We start from the raw sequence: 19120 nt of genomic DNA, 5'->3' as shown, positions 1-19120 counted from the left end.
AATTAAATATAAATATGCTTACTATTTTTCAGATCAAAATTGGGTATAATTTTCACTAAAAAGCAAAGATTTTTATCTTTTACCTTTTGTATTCCTCTTATTTTAGATCAGTAATGAAAAAAATTTTTCAAACTCAAAAGACAAAAACAAAAACTAGGAAGAGTCGCTACTTGAAAGGCCTACCACACACTCCTATTTTGTTTAGAGTTTGAGTTTAAGAAACAAAATAGTGACTGTTTATTGGACTCCTATTATGATATGCCCCATAGGACACATTACACATATTATCTAATACAATATCCTCAACAGCCCTGCAGTTTAGTTTATTATTCCCATTCTGCAAACAAAGAAACTGGAACTCAGCAGTGTTCAGGTTAAACTCACCCATTTCAAGGAGTCAGGACTTACACCCAGGTCTGTCTGCCTTCAGAGTTCATGTTGTTCTCATTACCCTCCATTTTATCCTGTTATAAACGGACATAAACTCTCCTCTGGAACAAAATGTGAGAAAGCTCCATGAACTAATTCTGATTTCAGTAAGTCCTGGGTCAGTGACAGGCTGTTTCACAAGCCTCTTCCATGGTGTCCCTCAAGAGTCCATCAGAAGTCACTTAATGCTGTTTTATAAACATGACAGCCCTGTGCCTCAGGCCACAGAGACCCTGTCTTCCTAAGCAGCCATAGATGCCACTTTGGTTCTGTGGCAGCCTGGGACAGGCCTGGGCTCACTAGCTGTGGCAGACTTCAGGATGTTTGTAACCCATAATTATAGGCCATTGAAGACTTTGCAGAAAAGTGAATAAAATATATAGTCTGTCACTTTTTATTTAAATTTATTAGGATGACATTGGTTAGTAAAATTGCATAGGTTTAAGAGGTACAATACATCATCTGTATATTGTGTGTTCATCACTTCAAGTCATGTCTCTTTCCATCATCACTTATACCCCCTTTACCTTCTCCTACCTTCCCCCACCCCATTTCCCTCTGGTAATCACAATACTGTTGTCTGTCTGTGAGGGTTGTTTTTTTTTGTTTGGGGGGAGGGGGGTTGTTTAAACCCTTTACCTCTTCACCTTTTCACCCAGGCCCCTCCTCCCCTCTGACAGCTATCAGTCTGTTCTCTGTATCTATGAGTCTGTTACTATTTTATTTGTTGGTTTATTTTGTTCATTAAATTCCACATAAAAGTAAAATCATATGGTACTTGTCTTTCTCTGACTGGCTTATTTCACTTAGCATAATATCCAGGTCCATCCGTGTTGTCACAAAAGGTAAGATTTCCTTCTATTTTACGGCTGAGTAGTATTCCATTGTGTAAATATACCACAGCTTTTTTATCTGTTCATTTACTAATGGATACTTGGGCTGCTCCCAAATCTCAGCAATTGTAAATAACAGTGCAATAAACATACAGGTGCTTATATTCTTTCAAGTAAGTGTTTCAGGTTTCTTCACATATATTCCTAGAAGTTGAATCTCTGGGTCATAAGACAGTTCTATTTTTAATTTTTTGAGCTAACTGCATACTGGTTTCCACTGTGGCTGTACCAGTCTGCATTCCCACCAACTGTGCATGAGGGTTCTCTTTTCTCCACATTCTGGTCAGCAGTAGTTTGTTGATTTATTGATGGTGGCCATTCTGACAGGTGTGATGGTGATATCTTATTGTGTTTTTAATTTGCATCTCTCTGATGACTAGTGACTTTGAGCATCTTTTCATATGTCTATTGGCCATTTGTATGTCCTCTTTGGAGAAGTATCTATTCATGTCCTTTGTCCATTTTTTAATTGGATTGGTTTTTTTTTTGTTTGTTTGTTCTTTAGTGTTGAGCCATAATAATTCTGGAAGAAAGCATAGGCAGTAAAATCTCAGATATTTCTCGTAGTGATATTTTTCCTTATATATCTCTTTGGGCAAGGGAAACAAATTAAAAATAAATAAATGAGACTGCATCAAACTAAAAAGTTTTTGCACAGCAAAGGAAACCATCAACAAAATGAGAAGACAAACCACTGAATGGGAGAACATATTTTCCAATGATACATCTGATAAGGGCTTAATATCCAAAATTTATAAAGAGCTTAGTCTGTCATTAAACACACACACACACACACACACACTCTAACAAACAGTAGATCCTTCTGGACTTTCTAGAACCAATAAAATGGAGACAAGTAAATCTTGAGGCTATTTGCAGTGCTGCATCATATAAGCATTAATTTTATGCTTCTGATGAATTTGCGATATTTTTATCCTCTACTAACAGAAAGAAAACTCAGTGCTATAAAACATCAAAGCAGAAAACTACTGAAATGTAAATCTGCGATAGTAGTTTAGGGAACAGTTTTAATTATATATCATCGAAATGCTAACATTAGCATCCATAGGATTGGAAATTAAAGCATGATGTAATTCCAAAAGTTGTTGATAATATTGCGCAAGATTTTATTACCCAGGATTGCAAGCAGCAGCAAGATCTGTTTAATACAGCAAGATGCTCATACCAGGAGTAAGATGACAAACCATTCACCTGGGGAAGAAAACATGGTTAAAATGAGGCACACCACAACCCAATTAATCAGAAGTTTATTTTTCAGACTCATCCCCCAAATTTCAATTAAGATTTTTTCCAGAAACACCAGGTTGCAAGAACTCTCCACCATAGGAAAATTCTGTTTTCTTGACATCTAAGTTAGCACCAATTTTTCACAGAAATGTAAAAGACAAGAGTATCATGTGAAAATTAAATCCAAGGATCAAAAACCATTATTGTGACTATAGTTTCTTGCATTTTCTACAATAGAAACTTTGCCTGGAACTGTCAGAGAAAATAACTATTGGGCTAACCTCTCTTCCTGCCCGTCCTTAACACATTAAGCACCCAGTCAGTCACCAATGACTGACACTATACTTTCCGTCCGGAAGACAAAACAGGCTGGGCACTTAACGTGTTAACCAATCCACTCGTAGAGAGGTTCTTGAACACAAAAGTGCCCAAGAGCAGGCAGACAGAGGCACGGAGTATCAACTCCTTATAAACCTGTGGTTAATCAAGTTACTGTGAGAAAGGGGCAAATGAGGGAGAAAATTATGTTGGTGTAGAGCTCACTCTAGTCCGCTTTATAATGATATGTAGCTTTCAAATGAACAGATTCTTATGGCACTAGGCTTTTTAAAGTTCAAAGTTCTTTATTCACCTGGAAAAAGAATTTAAAACTTTTTGTCTGCGTGGTAGGTAACACTTAGAAGTATCTGGTGTAAAAGTAATTGGACTTCATTATCTATTCAGTGTTATATCAAACTTAAAATGAGAAAATTACCACTAAAATCTGTGGGGAAATGTCTTCTCATTGGCACCTTAGTAAACTTTCAATCTAGTTATGGAAAAGGATTATCCTGCCACATAGTAGAACAAAGCAGAGTTAATAATAAAGCCGACAAAATCTGTAGCATTCAGCTATTCTGTATCAGTGTGGAAAATAAAATTTTATGTTAAGTATAAGATTGCAAAGAAAATAAACTAGTTCATTTTCAAAGTTTTGTTTTGAGTTGGGCACAATGAGTCACATTATATTTTATTAATTCAAATGTTAAGCAAAGACATACTTAACTCTGAATATTTGCTAGGGGTTAAAAATAATAATAATGAGCAGCTCTAAAGAATCAGATTCAGAGGAAGACCTTCCAAGCAGTTAAGTAAGATGAAGGTTTTGGGAAGAAGAACAAAGTAATCTGCAAGCATGAAGAATACAATCTGACGCACCTATCTGTGAAAGCCAACAATACCTGATCCATCTGGAAATGGACTTGAGACTTTCTGAATCTTATCTTTGGTTGTTTCTTGTGGCAGGATATGATGAACTATCTTTTTTTTTGGAGGCCAGGTCAACCCAGAAGAAAAACAAATATTATAAGTTATAATATTTGTTTTTCTTATTGAAGTGAATTCTAGCTGACTTTGAACAAGATTTATGGCTATGAGCAATTTGTCATTTTTCTGACCCATTTCCCACAGTCTGTTACTCCCAATAAGATGTGGTTTTCTCCTACTTTTTAGGCTTAGAGATAAATGTGCTCATCAACATTAGGAGAAGCTTATTAATTTTAAGAGCTTCCTGTATTCAAATAAATATGTGTTTGCAAAGTATGAAAAGAAGACTAGCAAAGTCTGAAGGAGCTTCCAGCGAAACAGTCTCCCTATTTGTCACTCCATTTATATTATATTCACAGGCTCCTTTAATCTTAGTTTATCTGGTGCTTTCCCAGCTATATTGACCCTGAGGGATGTGTAATACGAATCCTATTTTCTAGGCCTGATAATGGAATTCAGAAGTTAAATTGAAGACAGTAACGGAAGTCTAGTAGTCATACCCTCATTATCTAGCCATTAGAGTATAAGGGACTAAACAGTGACTGGGATTTTGACATATCTTTCTCTTACTACTGCTGCTTCCTATAACCACGATGACTACAGGAATATTCAGAGTGGAGATTTTAACCAAAAATTGGAGAGTGGCCACCAGCCTTGTCAAACATTCAGTATTCATCAACCATGCAACCTTTACTTTCCTGGATGGTCCTAATTTCAGTTCTTTTCTATCAGCCCTGTAAGTACAGCTGTACTTCTAAACTGGTTGTGTAGTAATTAAACCAACAATATCATTAAGCCAGTAATATTTTGTTGGGTAATAGTCATTGAAATTTTGGCTTCCTTGTATACATTTCCTAGACTTTTCCATTTTCTTTATTCCTAGTCTATTGCCAGTTTGTTTATTTTCTGTCTAAGTCATATCGTCCTGTAATTGCCCTAATGCAGATTCCTAGGCTGGGTGCCAGATGCAGGTCCTCCAACTTCTACTGAAAGAGAGGCAATCTGCATGAGGCCCACCTCCCCTGCTTGTAAAACGCTCACTCACATTATCATACTTGGCTGTTCCCCCAGTCTATACCTTGATGAAGGCAGGACATCACATAACCTTGAAGTGCTTTTTTCTCTCCCCTTTATTTTAATTTTTATAAATGCTGTGTTGTCCTATTTTTTTCAGCTCTGAATAAATTCTAGGTTCATATATGTGCTTAGGATCATCCTAAAGATTCTTCCCCCTTCCTCTCTAGTAACCACCATACTGTTGTCTGTGTCCATAAGGTTTTTTGTTTGTTTCATGCTTTCTGTTTTCTATCGCACATATATGTGTATTACACAGACATTATCGATTTTTTTTAGTCTTGGCCTATCTGATAGGCCTACTTACTAAAAAATATTTTCTTTGATTATTGCTAAGATTGAATTTCTCTTAATGTTTATATTTTTAAATGTTTATTGTTGTTTATTTATTAATTTTCTTCATTTAATAATTGCTTATCTATCCTCTACCCATTTTTCTATTAATATCTGTTGTTTATATGAATGCTCTATATTAATGTTATCCCTTGTCTCTCAGACAAGTTTGGATATCTGATTCCTATAGCTTGTTTTACTTAACAGTATGAGTTTTACTTGCCAGTTTCTTACACATAATATTTCTACATCAATTGAATTCATCTCTGTTCATTATTTAGTTAGTTACAAACTTACATCTGATTTCTGTTTTCTCTGTTAGATTATTGTTCTCTCTCTTGATTGTGTTTTCTTCAAAATAAAGAATTATGTCTTGTATAGGTCTGACACAGTACCACTTACTTCATAATAACAGCTTCTTGATGGCTACATGGGCGAGGCCCTAGAAATAGACACTCAGGTCCTGGCAGGTCCATAGCTCCTCCAGACTCATTGTAGATCCTCCCAACAACAGACATTTGACATCCTTTCCCCAGACTTGACCATTATATTTAAAAGAGAGAATAGTATAGTGTTACTATGTAATGGATCTACTATGCATATTCTCACTGCTTTAAATTCACTGATCATATAAAAAGAGAAGAATGCACTAGTTTAGTGTTTGATCTTTACCACATAGATCTAACGTCACGATCAATTGCTTTCAGTATTTTCTTTGAAATCACATAAAGGTTCATATGCCAAATTTCATAAGGATCACATGATAAGGTCAGGAAATACAAATTCCAAGGCAGAATTTATATGCCCAGTTCACATATGACAGTAATACTGTATAGCCATATGTTGAATATAATACACTGTATGTAAATGCTATTCTTGAAAGCCATCCAATCAATAAAACCTAAAATAAATAACACTTTAATAACACATTTCAAATCAACTGAAAATGGAATAGATGGACTCTATGGCAAGAACATCCCTATAAAATTGACATTCAGAGGCCATTAAAACACAGAGAGTAAAACAATCTTGAAACTAAAGAAAAACTGTGAATATTTAGAAGTTTTTAAAAAGCCTACTGCATTGTATGCCAAGACACAGCAGTTGTTTTTATTTAAAGAGCTATTTCAATAAAAACTGGCTTGCTAAACATTAAAAAGAAAATTCCGTTTGCCATCCGTTTGCTAAAAAAAAAAAAAATGCTTTTAAAAACTATATGCAATATTAAGGAGAAAAAAGTTTTTAAAAAATACACTGTACTTAATAGAAAAACTTAAACCAGAAAAAGTCCAATTTTAGTTATAATTGGGACTATTAAAAGATCGACCAATTTTTATCATTAAAGAAGGTTATGGGAAAGCTACTGAAGTTAACTTCAAAAGCCTCGCAGTAAAAAGTGATTGTAATGTCAGTAACACTCTGAAACAGATCAAATAACCCTTAAGTAGTACTAATCCACTGCTGCTTTGAACATGTAGATGCTTTTTTAAGCTGAAAAGGTTGCACTTTTTCTTTAATTTGTTTCCAACATCCCGTTTAAAAAAAAAAATACAACTGTTAACGGTCAGCAGCTCAGCGTACAGAAACTTTACCTTCACTCAAAGATGGTATTAGTTAAGATTTGAAATGTCTTTTCCTTTGGGCCTGGTTCTGGAAAACATGGTTTTATCCTTTCACCTTGTGCAAAGAGAGCTGCTCTTTCTCCATGCAAACACTTGTGTTACAAATGAGTATTCTCTATGTATACAGATGAACCAATGAAGGTTACATAAATAATTAACCAGGTTTCCCCCCTCTCTGTCAGCTGAGTCTGGCACCAAAATGAGACGTTGGTGATGTAATTGACATTTTTCGTTTCAATTTTGTCACTTCAGATCCTGGGAAGACTCTGCCTGAAGCCCTTGATTACTGCACAGTTTGGCTGCAGACGGTGCCTGGAGAAATAGACAGCAAAAGTGGTATTCCACCTTCCCTGGTAATGCTACAAATTAAAGACTTTCTTAATGGACCAGGTAAGAAAGTCATAATACAAAATGCATGTACTCTTTTTTTTTTCATGGGAGTATATGAACATGTACATAGGGTTTGTTAGTAATCTTAATATTCGGTGCCGAAAATGAATAGTTCATTAGTTTTCCAGAAGTGTGCTGTTCTCAGGCTGCCCATTATAGAGGTCAAACGGCAAATATTAATATGCATTAAAACTTACCTTTAGTCTGACATAATGTAGTTAACAATTAAAGAGTATTGACTGGAGGCCAAAGACCCAAGATTTTATTTCTATCTTTTCTACTAATTAACTCTGTGACCCTAAGCATTTGATCCCCTTGCCTGTAAGTGAAAAGAATAAAATAGATGGATAGGTAGGTAGATGGGTGGGTGGGTAGGTGTGTGGGTGAGTTGATGGATGGGTGGATAACATACATGATATACATACATAAGTATACAGAGTATACACAGATTTGGTTAGATACATAAATTCATTTATTTCAAAAGCTTAGCAAAGTACTTGAAATATATTAATACTCAGTTTTAAAGAGACACAGATATAAAAATATATTGAATGCTTATCACATCCAGGCACTAAGTGTTTTACACACTCATATAACGCAAGGAGTGGGCACTATAATTATCCCAATTTTATACTAAGGGAAAGTGATGTAAATTGCCCAAGGTCATAGTGGCAGACGATCCATTTAAACCCTGTTTTTATGCCTCCAAAGACCTAGATCGCTTCTGTACTATTCTAATTTTACCATAACTAAAGTTCTTCTGTCTTCCCCATATGCTCCTCCTCCTCTTTCTCTTTCCTACTCTTTCTTCTACCTTCTCATGCTCTGCCTCCTTTTCTTTTTATCATTCTTTCCTCATCCCAGTGAAATTTTAGCTATTTATTTAACAGAAAGTACTACATTTCAGTTTTCCTCTTGTTAATTTGTACTCACAGTGCTTCAGAACATATTGGTCCTCAAAAGAAGATTAGTTTATTCATTAAGAATCTAAAACAATACTTTTACATTGTCTTAAGATCCCTAGCAATACTCTGAAAGGTATGCATTTTGATGAGTGAAAGTATAGCTGTGTGGACCTGGTTAAGTTTGTGTGCTGCGGCAGCCAAGGCCCTTAGCATCCACCAATGAGGATGGAGAAGGTGGCCTGTCATTGTGTCTGCAATAAACGGAGCCTGAAACCACCACCACTGGCCTCTCCCTGCGGCCCCGTTTCTCTATTGATGGTACATGAAGAGTGGACATATGCAGCACTATTTCTCATCATTATAAGTAGCTAGATATGGTTCTAAAGACGCAGAGGAAAGCTAGAAGCTGATGATGAAGGCTAAGGGAGTCATTAAAGTGGAAGAAGCTTTTGGGGTAAGGTGATGGCTGGATTGGGAGCAGTGTGAGTCTTAATACTTGATTAGTGAGTGTCAAGTACCATACTTCATTGAATCTAAGCCACCACCAGTTGTAGGGGGAAAAACCATTTTATATTACCACTAAGGAAAAAGAAAAAATATCTACTGTTTAAACTATGATACAGCTCTTTCTTATTACATCAGTTGCAAGACACTTTCTGACTTAGAATTGGTCACATGTAAAAAAACTGAACATGTTAGAGTGGATAAAATAGGGTAAGATCATATGGTTAGTTAATGGAAAAGTAACTGGGAGACTAGGGTTTACCTCTTATTTCTCTTTCATGGTATCAGATTTCTTTTGTTTTTAGGCAGTCTTTCAATCTGGCTAAAAAGTTCTCTTCTAGTTTACATTTGATTGATTTGAATGGGATCTGCAAGTCAGTGGAAAATTGTTTACCATATTTTCATGACAATCAAATAAATTGAATGTTAAGAAGAATGTCAATGAATGAATCAAAAATTATGTGTTTATAATTCTAGAATTTAAAATGACTGTGTAGGAATGTGATTTTTAAAAATAGTTGCTTTATGTTTCCTATACTTTTTTAAATTGGAAATTACATATATGCCATTTCTAATCTTTTGTTCATTCAGTAATAGTGATAATCTATCTGGAGATTCAAACTTCTAAATAAATGAATTGAAATAGTTATTTTACAGCAGTGCTTCTCAGACCTGAGTGTGCATTTGAAGTATCTCTGGGGAGCTTGTTAAAATAAAAATGTAATTTAATAGTCCTAGAAGGTACTGATGAAATTCTGCATTGCTTACAGGCTCCCAAGTAAGTGGGTGCTATTGGTCTGGAGCAGCGGTCGGCAAACTCATTAGTCAACAGAGCCAAATATCAACAGTACAATGATTGAAATTTCTTTTGAGAGCCAAATTTTTTAAACTTAAACTATATAGGTAGGTACATTGTTATTAACTTAATTAGGGTACTCCTAAGGCTTAGGAAGAGCCACACTCAAGGGGCCAAAGAGCCGCATGTGGCTCGCGAGCCACAGTTTGCCGACCACGGGGTCTCTGGAGACTCCACTTTTTGTACCAAGATTTTATATGACTCATACATGAAAGAAAAATATGCATGTCTATGATTTTCTTAATACCATCAGTTACAAATATTGAGGGCCAATCTGCAGATACTTGGGGGCACAGGAGAAGAGAATGATGAGTCGTTTTTTTAAATGGTACTTTTTTATGAAAAATTAAAAACAATGTTCAGTGAATGGTTAAAGTTCTTCATAGTCTAAGAGTCCAGTTCTTCTAAGTTTCTTTTAATCAAGAGTGCTTCTCTTTTGTAAATTGAGGGGAGATTAGTTTGAATGACATATCAGCTGTGCAGGTTCCACTAAAGCACTAACCCAGCAAACTTAAACTGCTCCAGAATTTACTCTTAGATAGAAAGTTCCTTAACCATAACTGTTATTTAAAGTATATGTAAGTATATCCTATATAATAAAGATGTAATATGCAAATGGTCGTTACTCCGTGAAGCGTAATTGACCGACCACGTAACGACCGGATCACAGATCAGCAGGAGGGTGGGGCAGTGAGCTACAAGCGGGACATGGAGAGCTACAAGAGGAAGCAGGGAAGCAAGCTTTGGGGGGGGGAGGAGGTGCAGGAGGGCGGGACAGCAGGCGGAGAGCTACTGGAGGGCTGCAGCGAGCTACTGGTGAGCTACTGGCGCACAGATTCGTGCACAGGGCGAATCTAGTATATATATATTATTCTATAGAATAATTATATTCTCTGACTACACAGCCAGATTGCCACTCTATACTAATTTAGAGATCAATAGGAATAATAGGATAGATTAAAGCATGTCTTGCCTTACGGATGTATTAATTTTTAGATTTTTAGCCACTCAAGAAAATTATATTTTGTCCAGATTTTAGGTAATAGTATATTAAAAGGAATATTATTTATGTTGAGACAGGGGGGACAAATTTCAACTTTACAATATTCCCTAATACTATTTTCTCCTGAAAAAAAATGGAAATGCTTTTTTTAGTATTGCAAATAATCATTTGCCACCATTAGTTTTTTAACTATTGCACATATTTTTCAGTATCATTTCCAAAGACAGTTTTATGCTACATCTTTAAAATAGTATATTTTCATTTATTCTTTTCTTGCTCTTGAATTAAGGCTGCAATAACAATAAAAGTAAACAAAATAAGCCAGTCAGAAAAAGACAAGTATCACATGATCTCACTTACATGTTGAATCTAATGAACAAAATAAACTGATGAACAAAATAGATCCAGAGACATGGAATTCAGCCTTTCAGAGATTATTTTATCTAAACAAGGTGATAAAAATGCTGCTCTTTTGGCATTTGTTTTTGGAAAAATAATTCAAGTTCTTGAGTATTCCCTTATTTCCTCTACTTACTTAATAAGTTCCTTAGAGCAAATGGTAGGTCCCAACTTCTACATCAAAAACCCCTTCAAAGCTCTCTCAGCCCCACTTCCATCCTTCAGAGGCAACAATTGTACCCATTAGCAAGGTCAGTGGCTTGGAGAAACCTGGAAAACAGCAGCTACTAGAAACCCACTAGAATAATATCTCCAGCAGGTGATAGATTAGTTGGAACAAATTGGAACCATCGCAGTTCAGCAATCCTGGTTTCTTTCAAGCTGTTTTTAAAATGTCGTCATTTTAATACACAATCTAAGCCCTGCAGAACAGTCCACAGCAGGTTAATTTGAATCATATGATGTGTCACTGCCCTCAGCTGACATGAGCTCTATTCCATGTGTGAAGCCATAATAAATTCATTCCCAACCGAGGAAAATTCCCCATGAGAAGGTGAACTAATCCAGGCCTCACACTGGCATGCTAGCCCTCCATAATTGAAAGCAGGGCCACCTGTTCCCCGCACAGTTAGCCTGTGGAGAAAAAATCAGCGTTAGATCAGATACTTCTTATTAAGAAATCATTCATACTTCTTGCAGATTCAAATTCAGCTGCACACTGCTTGGTATGACATCATACAGAAACATAGCAATGTGCCCACTTGGTCCCAGTTTGAACGTTTTGTTAACCATAGGACTTCTTAACTTTGAAATGAGAATTTTTTTAATTTAATGAGAGCTGACACGTGAGAAGAAGAACTGGGAAGGGTGCAGATTTTTCTAATTAACCAGGGTAATTTGCAAAAACATTTGAGCTCCCTGGTATTTTTTTCATTGTTCCTTTGCAGGCATATTTTTGAGCACTGTCACTGTAGCTATAAAATGACATTTAAATGACAACAAAGAAAAAAATATGCCAAAATGGGAGAACATTCCCACATCATTTATGTTATTTTATAATTAGCATACCACATCTTCATATAATTTAAGTAACATAATTATAGCAAACACAAAGTTACGAGTGTATTTTCACATTTCTTTATTTTAGTATACCTGGTGTCTCTCATTGAAACACATAGCCATTAATATTTTTTTCTCTTAAAAAAACTACTTCTTTAGTCTCTCCTTGTTTAACCTGTTCATTAATTTTCTTATGTGTTTTAACATTTTTCTGATTTTATTCTAGGTTTGGATTGGTTTTACCTCTGGTGTTATTTTATTTTTGTTTTAAAATTTTAATTGATTATTAATTGGTTGAATCCTGTTTTGAAAACTGTTTTTTAATATTTTTGGATTAGTTTACTGTATTATAGGTTGAAATAATTTTTTTACTTTTCAAAAATTCCAAAAAAATTCTAAATATCCCATTTCCAAAAAGACCTTTGATTTGAATAAAAATGTGTACTTAGCCCTGGCTGGGTTGCTCAGTGATTGGAGCCTCATGCCATACACCAAAAAGTTTCAGGTTCAATTTCCAGTATGGGCACATACCTGGGTTGCTGGATTGATCCCTGGTTGGGGCAAGTTCAGGAGTCAACCCATCAATTTTTCTTTCTCACATCAGTGTTTCTCTCTTTCTCTCTCTCTTCCTTCCTTTCTCTCTAAAATCAGTTAAAAAAACACACAACCTATTCCCAAGTGAAGATTAAAATATATACATATTTATATTTTTTGTATTTTATATTTATGTATTTATATAAAAATATATACATACTTAAATAATGTAAAATATTACTTTATAAAATTCTCAGATGCATAACACACCATTCAAATAGTTTTATTTATATGAATATAAAGTAGACATTTTACATTGTTTTCCTCAAATATGTGTATTTTTGAAATTTACTTTTTTGGTGAACTCTGCTTATATATTCTTTTATTCCTAAATTCATTACTCAGTGGAGATTAATTCAAACATATCTTGAAGGTGACTGGTTCAGGTAAAGTAAGATAAGTAATACAGGTTCAGTTAGCAACCTAATTGTGCCCCAAAAGAAAGAAAGGCAGTTTTATAAAGGGCAAAATGTAAGAGCTATTCCTTATAAGGTCCCCCATGTAAATGATGTATGTTGGTTAGGTCAGTTGGGGTTGGTTAGGCTCATTATGTAAATAGAGAATACTGGTTATCAAAATGAATTAGTTCTTCTCAAGATGAAGAATGCAAATGGTCTGGTCACCATGATGAAGAGTGTGTAAAGTTTACATATATCCATGTAGCAATATTTGATCAGGATGTTTGTTGTTTAGCCTTTAGCTGAGTTTAGCAACAGGTCAGTAACTTAATAATAGTTCCAAGAAATAAGACATGATGTGTGCATTTGCCCTACTTTCTCAATGGCCTCCTGATTCCTTTTTAAGTGATTCTCTTAGCAATGCTTCTTCCATTTTATTTTTTCCATTATCTATTATATTAGCCTGTTTTGGAGTGTGAACTTCATAGCAGGGTCCTCTTTATTACTACCTATAGAATAAGTTTATGAATTAAGGTTGGAGGCAACGGGGGGCGGAGGGGAGGTAAAATACCTGAAAAAGATGCCCCACATAGCCTCCTGACATTTTCCAGAGTGATAAATGAAGAATAGGTAATATGATTTTTAAATGCAAGAAGATTCAAAATGAAAAAAAGCATCATAAGAAGCTATTTAAATTTATTTCTCTTAATGTATCCCTGATAGTTAACCCTTTGCCTCTTTCCTCTTTCCAGAAATAAGGCCAAGGACCGTAGCCTAACACTGGAGTCCTGTCTTTATCTTAATTCAGTTTTACAGACATACTAGCAGGCTATCTTCTACATTTAAGAAATGTAAACTAGCTAATAAAACCGTAAGAACCTTGTCTTTTACATTTCCTGAGTTTTACGGGCTCCAATTTGCAGTGTCAGCATTACATTATTGTAGTTTATATTCCCCATGATTTATCAAAATGAAACAGTAAACTTGATGTCAGGATATCAAATAGGGAATGGACTAAGAATTTTAAAATACAGGAAATCCTTTCATTATTCTACCATAGGTATTTCAACTATAACTTGGATTTTGCAAAGAAATTAGAAAAATGGATGATTTTTAACTAACTGATTTTTAATAAACATTTTCTATTATTCAGATAACAACCTGATTTTAATACCAACTTTTCCACCATAGCATCAGTAGGCCGTGTAATTCCTTTCCAGCCCTGTAGAATGAAGGGACTGTAAATCTTTGAAGGTCTGGCTGACAGTGGTCCCTTCAGGGGACTGAACTTGGCTAAGTAATAGGACCCAAAGAGTCACAGAAGCTGGTTGTGGGGGTGGCAAGATGGTGAGAAGCCAGCACAAGGTCTGCAGGGAAGTCAGTGGTGAGGTAATTATTTAGATTTTTTATTTATTCGTGTACTATAATGCTGTCAGAATTCTTTCCTCTACAGAAGAGAGTGAGGGTAATTGGGGAATATCTTTGTAGAGACATGGAGTGGGCTAAGGTAGAAGAGAAAAGAACACTACTTGGCTTTTCCTGATTAACTTAGAAGATTACATACCGTAATCTTCTAAAGAAGCATACAGCTCTTCCCCAAAATCTCTAGCCCTCCACCTTGCCAAGGACCCAGTCTTGAGCCTTCTGTTCTTATCTCGCTCCGTACAAACCAGAACCTCAGCTGTCTTATGTGCTAACAACTTCCAAGTGCCTAGTTCTAGTTTTGACTTATTACTTAAGTCCAGGACTACTTTTCCATTGCTTATTAGATACAGTTAGTCATTTAAAATAACAACTTATTTACATTAAATTAAGTCATTTTTCTCCCCTCTCCTTATTCACGCCTTTCTTTAGTATAGTCTTCAAATTTCTTTACATAGCAATGTTATTCCAGCCCTGTCCTCTCACAACTTTACTATCACCTTCAATTCATCCTTCTTTTTATTCCAAGTCCTTTTTAGTTTTCCATTTTATCCCAGGTCCTCCCTGTGCCTGCTACCTTCCTGGTGTAGATTTATGCCCTGATTACTTCCTCAGCCTGTTTACTAGCAGCCCTCACTTCAGATTCTTTCAATAATCCTGTCCCCGATGTCCTTGTTAGATTAGCCTCTCCTGCCAAACCCATGAGGCTAGACCACCCACCTCCCTCAGTTCATCAATTCAACCCCCCTGGACCTTCAACCCAGGCTTACAGTCACTAAGCAAATGGCCCTCAATAAAATCATCTCACTTCTTGAACCTCAGTATCTCCTTCTGTAACATGAGACTTGTTCTAAGATCCCTTCAAGCTTCAAAATGATGGGTATAATCCCCAATGGAACTTTTCATTGACTTTCAAAAGTATTTATGAGCAATACAGTATTCCAAGTATCATTCTAAGCACTGGGTAGTGGGGAGCAAAAGATAGACAGTTCCTTCTCAATAAATGCACACAGTCTAATAGAAAAGACAATTTGATTACCAAATAACCACACAAAGCAATATGTAAATATAAACTAACGTAAGTGTCATGAAGTCCTGTGGATTCATACAAAGTGAAGATTTAAGAAAACATCTCTGAGTAACTGACACTTGAGCTGAGTTCCACAGGATGAAAAGGAGTAACCAAGGACGTGGATGGGATAGATGGATTTCTGGGAGAAAGTGCAGAAGACCCTGTGGGGAGATAGCTCATGGGTCATTGAAGGAAATGAATACAGGGTAGAGTGAGGGAACAGTGGGAAGAGGTGAGGCTGTAGGGAGAGACCGAGGCCCAGACTTGCCATAATAAAGGATTTTAGATTTTTATCTTAAGAGCACTGGGGAACCATGGAAGAGCTTTAAGCAGGACATGTATCTGGTAGGAGGTGTGTGTGTGTGTGTGTGTAAAAGCTTATGTTTTGAAAAGATGATTATAATTACAGGGTGTACAAGAGATTAGAGGGACCAAAGTAGATGAAAAGGCCAATTAGGAGAATATTGCAGTAATACTGATATAAGATAATGATAAGTTGAATCAGGGAATGGTTTTAGAAATGGAGAAACTGAAAGCTTTGATAGATATTGGGGAGGGAGGGTCCACAGATGGTGGTAATGGAGTAGAGGGGATGGAGAGTAAGATTTAAGCATGACTTCTGGGTTTCTGACTGTCCTGACTGGATGAATGGTGCTATGGACTGAATTGTGTCGCCACGAAATTCTCATGTTGAAGCCCAGAGCCCCAGCGTGGTGGTATTTGGAGATGAGGCCTGTGGGAAATAAATTGGCTTTAGATGATGTCTTGAGGGGGTTAATGTACAAATAAGAAGAGATACCAGAGAGCTTGCTTGTCTCTCTCTCATTCATGTGATGACACAGTGAAAAGGCAGCCATCTGTAAGTCAGGAAGAGAGCCTTCACCAGAAACCAACCATTCTGGCACCCTGATCTCAGAATTCTAGCCTCTAGAGTTGTAAGAAAATAAATTCTGTTGTGTAAGTTCCCAATGGGATTTTGTTATAGCAGCCCAAGCTGGTTAAGCCAGGTGATAATCTTGCCCTGGCCAGTGTCTGGCTGGTATTGCTCAGTGAATATAGTCTTGGCCCTCGAACTGAAGGGTCTTGGGTTCCATTCCCAGACAAGGGCACATACGAGGAGGGGTAAGGGTGGAGGGGTTGCAGGTTTAATCCCTGGCCCTGGTGTAGTGGGTGTGGGAGGCAACTAATCAATGTGTCTTTCTCTCATCGATGTTTCTCTCTAAATGAATATATAGATAAATAAAATTTGATAAAATTTAAAACAACAAATAAAGAAGACACACTCAACAATTTCAAGTAGGGACACAAAAAAATGAGAATTTTAAAATATCTCATAGATTTGTAGACATTGTGACTACAGTTTTTCCCCCCTGGATTAGCCTGAGTGGACACTAGTCTAAATGCATTGAGTAAGCAAGAGGGAAAAAATAGAAGCAGAGAGTATAAGTAACTCTTCCAAGAAGTTTGGCTGTAAAATATAATAAGGGTAGTATATGTAGGAGCATTTAGGATCAGGGTTTGGTGGTTTTATTTTTATGATGAAAGAGACATAAATTTTCTTATGTTTAAATATCAGCAAGAGGAATCCAGTTGAGAGAAGAGTTGGATAAACTAAAAAGAAAAAACATAAAGGTGGGTTCCTTGGAAAGAGGGAAGGAGAAGAATCCAATATGCATGTGAAAGAACAGGTTTTAGATTAGAGAAGCATAAATTAAGAAAGGGAAGGAAAATGGCATTTGCAGTTTTTTTTCAGTTTGGTAGCAAGTAATTGAAATGTAATGGTTTTAACTTTCTCCTTGAAGCTAGAAAGAAGGTCACTGATTGGAAGTTGAAGAGGGATGAGAGGAATTTGATGGTTTGAAGGCAAATGGTTTGAAATCATCTTCCAATATCACTTCTTCATATGCCATACTCATTCATCTTTTTAAAATGTTTTATCATTGAATCTTCAAACATATACAAAAGTACGCTGAATAGTATATAGGACCTCCTGCTTAAACAATTGTCAACCTATGGACAATATTGTTTCTTACATACTCCTATCCATTTCCTCACCTTCTGTGCTATTTTGAAGCAAATCCCATGTATTATATCATCTGTAATATTTCGTTATGTATATCTAAAAAATATAAGAACCTTTAAAAACATAACCATAACCTAATAATTCTTCAGTATCATCAAGCATTTAGTCATTGTTCAAATTTCCAATTAATTCATAAATATCACAATGTATATAGTATGTATATATATGAACCAGGAGCCAGATAAGGCCTATGCATTGCTATTGGTTGACATGTCTTTGAAGTTTCTTTTATCAATAGGTCTCCCCCTCTATCTTTTTTCATCTCTTGCAATTTTTATATTTAAGAAACTACATCATTTGTCCTATAGAGTTTATCATAGTTTTGATTTTGTCTGTGCCCCTATCTTCTGTATTTCCTACATATAAGTTGATGTATGATTGATCTTATTCAGGTGTGTGTGTTTTTAGCAAGATTGTTTTGTAAGAGGTTTTGTATTGCTTCATCAGGAGGCATATAATGTCTGAAGGTCTCTTTAAATATATTTTTATTGATTTCAAGGAGGAAGGGGGAGAGGGAGAGAGAGATAGAAACATTAGTGATGAGAGAGAATCATTGATTGACTGCCTCCTGCATGCCCCCCTACTGGGAATTGAACCTCCAACCCCGGGCATGTGCCCTGACTGGGCATTGAACCTTGACCTCCTGCTTCATAGGTCAGAGCTCAACCACTGAGCAACACCAGCTGGGCTGAAGGCAGGTCTCTTTTTGTTATGTTAACGGCCATTGATGCTCAAAGACTAAATTCACTGGAGGTTGCTAACAGTAATATTTTAAATCTAGCATTCGTTTTTCATATGCTAGCTGGAAGACTTCTATAAAGAAACACATTCAATCATCTACTCCCATGGTCGCCAACTGGTGGTCCACTTGTGATCCGTGAGGTCCGAAAGGTTGGCGACCACTGACTCAGTAATATCATTCATCTATGAGAAGTAGGATGAATGCTTACTTCTTCCCTTGATTTACCCATTTTTGCAAATTAGTTGTTTTTCTAGATGGAATGGATTTTTTCACAATATTTATCAGATTTCCACACTGTGCTTTTTAAATGTCTTAAAATTTTATTTGTCACTTATACTTCAGTAAAGCTGGAAAAAAGTTAGTTGGTTGGTTTTTTAGCATATTACAAAGGTGGCCAATTAGCTGTTGTTTCTTATTCTGAACTCATTACTTTTAATGATGTTCAAATTCTCATCCTTGGCAGTGGGAGCCTCTGTAAATTGGCTTTTCTATGTTTTTGACCTTTCCTTAGTCTGGAACCCTTTCTCCCTTATCTCAAAACAACATTGGGCTGTTCTCTAATATCAAATCTGTTGTCTCCAGGGAGGAGTTTATGCCATCGTTGAGAATAGGAAAACAAAAAAAGGAAGTAGGTCCCCCCAAAGCTGCTAGAATTATTGGAGCAATTGATTGTACTTAGCCCCTGTGATGACTACTTAGAGAACGTCATTTAGATGAGTTCATTTCAATAACTTCATTTTAGAAAACCAGGACAATTACCCTAAAATAAGAACTTTTATGTTGTAAATT

At 36.0% G+C, this 19120-nt stretch overlaps 1 protein-coding gene across 1 annotated transcript in view; it reads left to right on the top strand.

The window, feature by feature from the left end:
• VPS13B (vacuolar protein sorting 13 homolog B) overlaps positions 1–19120 on the top strand; it is a 583949-nt gene that overhangs the window by 407592 nt on the left and 157237 nt on the right. Inside the window, exon 36 of the mRNA XM_023763624.1 lies at positions 7157–7294. Within this exon, the coding sequence (XP_023619392.1) occupies positions 7157–7294 (138 nt within the window). The remainder of the gene's footprint in view (positions 1–7156; positions 7295–19120) is intronic.

The sequence above is a fragment of the Myotis lucifugus genome, unplaced genomic scaffold, assembly GCF_000147115.1.
Source record: "Myotis lucifugus unplaced genomic scaffold, Myoluc2.0 scaffold_294, whole genome shotgun sequence".
NCBI classification, from domain to species: domain Eukaryota; kingdom Metazoa; phylum Chordata; class Mammalia; order Chiroptera; family Vespertilionidae; genus Myotis; species Myotis lucifugus.
The sequence above is the reverse complement of the archived record's forward strand: the minus strand, read 5'-3'. Positions and strand labels throughout refer to the sequence as shown.